At 57.0% G+C, this 7,294-nt stretch overlaps 1 protein-coding gene across 3 annotated transcripts in view; it reads left to right on the top strand.

Annotated features, from left to right (window-relative positions):
• The first annotated feature begins 78 nt into the window (after positions 1 to 78).
• The window catches only part of TECPR1 (tectonin beta-propeller repeat containing 1), a 26,233-nt gene continuing 19,017 nt past the window's right edge, over positions 79 to 7,294 (top strand). The window contains exons 1-5 of one of the 3 annotated variants that reach the window (XM_077907779.1): positions 79 to 210; positions 4,082 to 4,405; positions 4,905 to 5,087; positions 5,352 to 5,474; positions 6,424 to 6,549. In XM_077907779.1, the coding sequence (XP_077763905.1) occupies positions 4,181 to 4,405; positions 4,905 to 5,087; positions 5,352 to 5,474; positions 6,424 to 6,549 (657 nt within the window). In that variant the 5' untranslated portion in view covers positions 79 to 210; positions 4,082 to 4,180. Of the gene's footprint in view, positions 211 to 595; positions 796 to 4,081; positions 4,406 to 4,904; positions 5,088 to 5,351; positions 5,475 to 6,423; positions 6,550 to 7,294 lie in introns of those variants that run through there. The other 2 variants (XM_077907780.1, XM_077907778.1) reach the window with 2 other exon arrangements.

The following is a 7,294-nucleotide window of genomic DNA, read 5'->3' as shown; positions in this document are numbered from 1 at the left end:
GGCGCGCGACCCCCAGGCGGGCCGGTGATGCGGGGCGCCGCAGCCAATCGCGCGCGCCCGGCCTCGCGTCACGACGAGGCCGGCCAATGGGCGCGGGCCTGGCCGCCGCTTCCTGCCGGCCCGCTAGCCCCGGCCGCCGGGGAGGGCCGGCCGCTCGCCCCGCCGCCGAGGCACCATCGCCGCGACCCCGCCCGCCGGGCGCCAGCCCAGGTGAGTGCGGCGGCGGGCCCGGGCAGTGGGGGGGCGCCGCAGTCCCTCGGACGGGCGGGGGGCGGCGGAGGGCAGGGGCGCCCCCTCTTCCCGCCGCTGCGCGGGTGGGAGAGGCTGTGCGGGCGCCGGCGCGGTTCCCCTGAGCGCCCGGTGACGCCCCCGCCCCAGCCTTCGCGCGGGAGGGACCGGGGACGGGTTGCTGGCGCCTGCGGGTTCAGAGGAGCGAGCTGCGCGGGGCCCGTTTGTCCCTCCCCTAGGCAGCAGTAGGAGCGGATCTGCCAGTCGTGGGATTAGCACGGGCAGATGGTGAGGGCGGGGCGCTCCGGCTGTGCCTCTGGTGGCCGCGCGGGGGGCCCACCTGTCGCCCGAGCGCGCGAGGCCGGAATGAGACCAGGCCGACCTGCCCGCTGTGATGCGGGGTGGGATGGGGTAGGGCTCACCCCCAAACTGCCGGCTCAGGGCATCTCCTGCCCAGTGCGGCCAGCGGATCCTGCTTCAGGAAGGACTCAGCTACCGGACGTGTCCTGCTATTTTCTCCCGCGTCTCTGGACCCTGCCTTCCGACAGCCCCCGAAAGTGGCAGGCAGTAAGCAGCCATCAGAAATCAGGGCTCTTTCTGTTTGCACAGGGAGTGGGAGTGACAAGGTGTAATAGAAAAACAAACCAGCTGGAGACCTTTCAGGGAGGAGCCCTAAGGCAGACGCGGGGAAATAGATGCTTCAGGAGCTCCCCCGGTACCTTGTGTCCCTCCCTCCACCATGCCCTGGCCCTGCCCCCGCCCCTCCCACCACTTCACCTTCCTTTGAGGACCTTTTGGTCTCTGAAGGGATCTATTAGTAAACCCGTGCAGAAGGGCAGATGGCTCTGAGGGCGGTGAGCAGGTCTTCTTAGTAGATTGACCAAAGGTCCAACTGGAATTCATTGTACAAAAGTTCTTGGTGAATCCGAGGTTTCTTTCTTGGAAACTGTCCTCTCTAGCCTTACAAAACAAAGAAATCACAGGATCACAGAACCATGGGACTCAATGCTCAAACCTCCCTTTCAAGAGTTTCAAGAGTCCCCTGACCCAGTGACCCAGTGTCCCTGGATTGGCTGTCTGGTCACCTCACAGCCAGGAAGTGGCATATGATGAGCTGGGGTGGCATCCTGGTAAGAGCAGAAAGAGGGTGAGGCTGGCCAAGGATGTTCACCCCTGTCATCTTTAGCTAGGAAGCTATGGTGCCTCCGTGTCCACTCTGGAGGGAGTTCGCAAACATAACCCCCCATCCTGTCCTTTCTCTGCAGTAGAGTATTTTGTTAGCTGCCTGGAAGGTTAAATTATATCTATATGGAAATTAGTGCTTAGTCATCTTTCTGAAAGGAAGTGTATTAAATACAAGTGAAAGTTACTATTCATTGAGCTAAACCTACAGATAGCCTGACTTTGCTGGTTTCTTGTACTGTGAACTGTGACCCGAGAGATAGCTTTAAAGAGTAGATTTATAGTCATGTAACATTATAGGAGCCAAAATTCTCTTCACCCCCAAAATTCTTACTTTCCCCCCAACAATTTATGATGAAGATATTCAAACACGCAGCCAAGTTTAAAGAATTAACACCTACACCTACCACCTAAATTCTACTGTTGATCTTTTACTCTTCTTGTTTTATCACATATGTATCCACCTGTCTTGACCTTTTTTTTTTTTTTTAAGATTTTATTTATTTATTCATGAGAAACACAGAGAGAGGCAGAGACACAGGCAGAGGGAGAAGCAGGCTCCATGCAGGGAGCTCAACGTGAGACTCAATCCCAGAACCCCAGGATTATGACCTGAGCCCAAGGCAGACGCTCAACCACTGAGCCACCCAAGTGCCCCTTGATCTTCCTTTAAACCTTAAGTCATTGCTGACATTTGGCTTCCGTGGAACAGGATTTCCATCTTAGCCCAGGGAGTTGGCCATGCAGTGGATGTAGGTGGCTGTGATTCTCCGTAAACTTTGGGTGAACACCCACTATGTGCAGAGCACTGTTAGGTGCCAAGGAAGCGAAGAAGCTGAAGACTCAGGCTGAAGAGGAAGGGATTTGATATTTCCTGTTTCTAAGAGTTAGGAGATAACCAGTAGTTTTTTTTTGTTTTTGTTTTTTTTAAGATTTTATTTATTTATTCCTGAGACACACAGAGAGAGAGAGAGAGAGAGACAGAGACAGAGACACAGGCAGAGGGAGAAGCAGGCTCCATGCAGGGAGCCCGATGTGGGACTCGATCCTGGGTCTCCAGGATCACACCCTGGGCTAAAGGCAGCGCTAAACCGCTGCACCACCTGGGCTGCCTGATAACCAGTAGTTTTAACGTAGGTGCCAAATAATAAAATGACACCAGTAATGCTTGCTGAGTTTTTGCTGCGTACCAAGTACAGAGGCTCTGTACCTGTATTATCTCACTTCATTCTTACAAGGACTTTGTAGGACTTTGTAAGTAGGTCGGTGTTCCTTTCTGCCTTTCACAATTTAAGAAATCAAGGCACAGAGAGGTTAGCTGGCTCTGGATGGTGCCAGAAAGGGATGGAGCCAAGACCCAGATTCCAACAGTCTGGGTCCAGGGTGGCTCTGGGCACTCTTAGCCACAGTGTAGATGCCAGAGGGGGGATAGTGGGCCCACAGGCTTGGCCAGGCAAGAGTAACCACAGCTCTTCCACCTGGATGCAGATACGCTCCAGAAAGCTGGTGTTGTGACTTCCCATGTGTTTGACCCGGCCTTGGTGCCAGTGTGGAGAGGTCAGGGTTCTGGGAGGTCTCCCAAAGCAGGGCTCCTGTTCCTTCTGTTTGTCTTCCTTCTCATCCCTTGGTTACTTCCTTCCTAGCCTGCACTCTGTTTGGTATTTGTGAGACATGCTTTGTTCCAGAAGAGCCTCTGTGCCTGTAGCAGACGCTCCCATTCTCAGACACTTAGCACCCGTCATCCCCTCCCAAGCGCCCACAGCATCGGGTGTACTGCGGGTGTGGAACAGCCTGGCCCAGCAGCAGCCTCGAGGCGCCTGGCCTGCCGGCTGTCTCCTAGTGGCTCTGCCCCCCTACTGGCTCTGGGGCAGTGTCAGGCTGAGCTTCTCGCTGCCCCCCACCCCCAGGCTGCTGTCCTCCAGCTGGGGAGGTTCTGGCCTTCTGGCCCTGAGGTGGTAGGAAGCTTGACCCTTCTCTAAGCCAGTCTCCAGGAATTAGGCCCCAGGGAGCACCAGCACAGTCAGCCCTGGAGGTGTGGGGGTGGCCAGTCCTAGAATTTACTGGCCGCTGCCCACCTGCTGCAGAGTGGAGAGGGAGAGGACCGCAAAAGGAGTTAGAGTGGGGGATGGCAGATGGGGAGGGGTCCGGGAGGAGAGGGTGGTAGTCACACACCAGGACGCCAAGGACAGGACCCTCACGTCCCCGCCACATAGCTGCAGGGCTCCCACAGGACCAGACACAGCTCTGGCTGGGGTGCCAGATCCCTGAGGACGCCTTCACCAGAACCCGCATGGATGAGAAGACCTGCCCACTGTGGGGGCAGAGGCCTCCCAGAGAGGCAGCGATGGGCATAGGCTTTAACAAACTTTGGGACTTTTCATGAATTCTTTCTTTTTGTTTTGTTTAAAATTATAAATTTATTTATTCATGAGAGACACAGAGAGAGAGGCAGAGACATAGGAAGAGGGAAAGCAGGTGCCCTGCGGGGAGCCTGATGTGGGACTCAATTGCAGGGGCAAACGCTCAACTACTGAGCCACCCAGGTGCCCCTCATTTATTCTCTTGATGAGAAAGAGTGAGGCTGTGACCAAAATAATAATATTCATTAAATTGGGGGAGGTAGACACTTGGATGTTGCAATGTCCCCTCCGTACATTTTTGCATTTGGAAGCACTGCCCTAGACGCTGGCGGCGGACATTGACCTGGCCTCCTGCCGCCAGCCCTCCTCCCGCAGCCGCCACCACTACCATCACCACCGCCACCGCCACCATGCCCAACTCCGTGCTGTGGGCGGTGGACCTCTTCGGGAAGGTGTACACGTTGTCCACGGCGGGGCAGTACTGGGAGCTGTGCAAGGACAACCGGCTGGAGTTCAAAAGGGTCAGTGCAGCCATGCAGTGCTGCTGGGGCATCGCCTGTGACAACCAGGTCTACGTTTACGTGTGTGCCAGCGACGTCCCCATCCGCCGCCGGGAGGAGGCCTACGAGAACCAGGTGGGGCCGCCGAGTGGGGGCTGGTGTCCTGGGAAGCCAAGTCCCCCCAATCCCCACCCCGCCAGATCGTGGCCGAGTCCCACGTCAGTTTCCTCCATTCTGCTTCTGGTTCGAGTCACCACGTGGTCAGGGTCTTGGGGGTCAGAGTCCCCATTGTGTCTTTATAAAGGCAAGCTGGCCAGGTCTGTGTGAGGGTGGGCTCCAGCTCCATGGGTGTCCAAGAGCCTAGGACTGAGCGGTGACCTCTCCTGTCACCCCTCAGGGCTCTGTGTCCTGTGGCCAGTTCTCTGTCCTTTGGGGCCATGCTGGCATGCTGACTCTGGGTGACCAGCCATGGGTGGCTCTGGTCCCTGAGTTCCAGGCAGGCCCTCTGCTCACTTTCCATCCCCGAGATCAGCAGGAAGGCCCTTAGTGGTGGGGTTCCACTCACCCCCGAGAGGCCCCTACCGCCCTAGGCCAGCTGTGGACCTAAGGCCTGTCTCTGCCTCCCGGCCCTCAGCGCTGGAACCCTGTGGGTGGCTTCTGTGAGAAGCTCCTGCCAAGTGACCGCTGGCAGTGGAGCGATGTGAGTGGGCTCCAGCAACGGCCGCTGGATGGTGTGGCACTGCCCTCACCGCACTGGGAGTGGGAGTCGGACTGGTATGTGGATGAGAACTTTGGAGGGGAACCCACCGAGAAAGGGGTAGGTAAATTCAGCTCCCACTGTGGCTCCCATGTGGGCAAGGAGTGCTTTGGGCTGGATCCGTACCCCTGCTGCCATCTCCCACGCCCCCTGTCCAGCGTCAGCCACTGCTCTGCATGCTCCCGACCTCTGCTCGGGATGGGTGGCCTTTGGGGCTTTGGGTACCACCACTGCCTCCCTCCGCCTCTTTGTCCCTGTTCTCTGCCTATCTCCAGTCAGTCCTTCCCTAGGAGCCCGACAGAGCCCCCCCACTTGGTATTTCAGGGGTGGACATATGCTATCGACTTCCCTGCCACCTACACCAGAGACAAGAAGTGGAATTCTTGCGTGCGGCGTCGGAGGTGGATCCGGTACAGGAGATACAAGTCTCGGGACACCTGGGCCAAGGTCTGCACCTGAGTGTGGCCTGGGGGTGGAACAGCAGTCCCGCTGTTGAGATAATCGCAGGGACCTTCCTGCCCGCCCAGCCTACCTCTGCACTGGAGGATACCAGGCCCACCTTGGTACCTAGCCTTTGACCTGTTTCCTGTCCCAAGAACACTATGGTCCTGTGTGTTCCTTTGCATGGGAGCTGGCTATACAGGAAGCCAGACTAGACTGTGGCCCAGGACAGCATAGAACTTGACCTGACCCTGGTCTCCAGGGTGTTCTGTCCCAGCCTGAGGCCCCATCTGTGCACTTCCTCCCTTAACCCCCACAATGACTCTCATATTATTCCCATGATCCCCCAAAAACCTTGCAAACTTAGGGCTGTGAGGCCTGGACTAGGATCCTGTGTGGCCTTGCAGGAGAGGAAGGCCTTGGACCTTCCTCTGGAGGGTTCAAGTCTGGTGGGGCCGCTAGTCCAGCCTGCCAGGCCTTTGCACTGGAAGCAGCCCACAGAGCAGGGTAACAGCCAGCATCATGAAGGGCTTACCCCACTGGACCAGGTCCTGGGATCAGCCCCCATCTAGGTGAGGGGATGGAGCCACAGTGATCAGGCTGCTAAAGGCTAAAGGCACAGAGCCAAGGCCTTGCGTGTGCATCTGTCTTCTGTGCTGAAGCAGCAGGACCCCTCGGATTACAGCCCTGACCTGGTGGCCAATGGAGGGAGGACAGGACAGAGGGGACCCAGGGCTAGGAGCTCTCTGTCCTAATGCTGCCTTCTCTCTGAAGTTTGGTAGTTGTGGGCTGAACTGGAGGATAGGAGTGTGCCTCCCCCTGGGGGTGGGAGGGAGGGAGCTTTGGGGAGGAGGGTGTGTACCACTCAGGTGTCCACTGGGAGGGGAACAGTGCCACCTACCGGCCAGGTGTCCACAGGCACTGACTGCCCCTGCCACATACCTTCTTGTTTCAGATCCCTTCGAAGGATGACCCCAAGCAACTGCCCGACCCCTTCAATGACCTCTCTGTGGGGGGGTGGGAAATCACAGACGAGCCCGTGGGCCGCCTGTCCGTATGGGCTGTGTCTCTGCAGGGCAAGGTAAGGTCTGCGTCCCCCTGTGCCTAGGATGGGAGGTGGCTGAGGGAGGCTGGCTACAGCCAGGAGCAGGGCAAGAGAGAAACTGGCCTTCTGATGTCCTCCCAGAGGTGGAAGAGGGGTGGCTGGCTACCTTCTCCTCTCCTCCTGTCCTTACAAGGGAGACTACCCTGAGCAGGCAAGGCAGCATGTTACTGGGGTCCCCCAGAAGCCTCTGATATCCCACCCCATGCCTGGTCCTGGCCTGTCCCTTCTCTGAATCCCCAGAGCATTGATCAGTGCCCTTCCTGAGCTCAGATGCCATCAATATTGTCTCCTCAGATTCTGAGCTCCCTGCCTATTCCTTTCTGCTGGTTCCCACACAGCAGTCTGCAATAGTATTGTGGATGGGGGATGGATGTATATATGGATAGGTGAATGGATAGGTGGAGAGATGGGTGATGGATAGGTAGGTGGGTGGGTGGGTGGATACATGTATGGATGTGTGAGAGATGGGTGATGGGTGAGTGGGTGGATGATAGGTAGGCGGATGGGTGTGTGTGTGTGTGTAGGCGGATGGATATTTAGAGAGGAGAAGAGATTCTTCTCTCATAGAGTTTATGAACAAAGGCGTAAAGCAGCCCCTGTTGGCAGGAGCAACATGGGTGGTCCAGCTGGCAGGCAATTCAACACTTTAACTGTGGTTTTAGAGCAGACTTGATCTAGTCAGTATTCTTTATCACCAATTCACCAAAATTCTCTGATTGGC

This window comes from Canis aureus, chromosome 8 (assembly GCF_053574225.1).
Source record: "Canis aureus isolate CA01 chromosome 8, VMU_Caureus_v.1.0, whole genome shotgun sequence".
NCBI lineage: Eukaryota > Metazoa > Chordata > Mammalia > Carnivora > Canidae > Canis > Canis aureus.
Note: the sequence above shows the minus strand (reverse complement) of the source record. Positions and strands in the feature narration are given on the sequence as shown.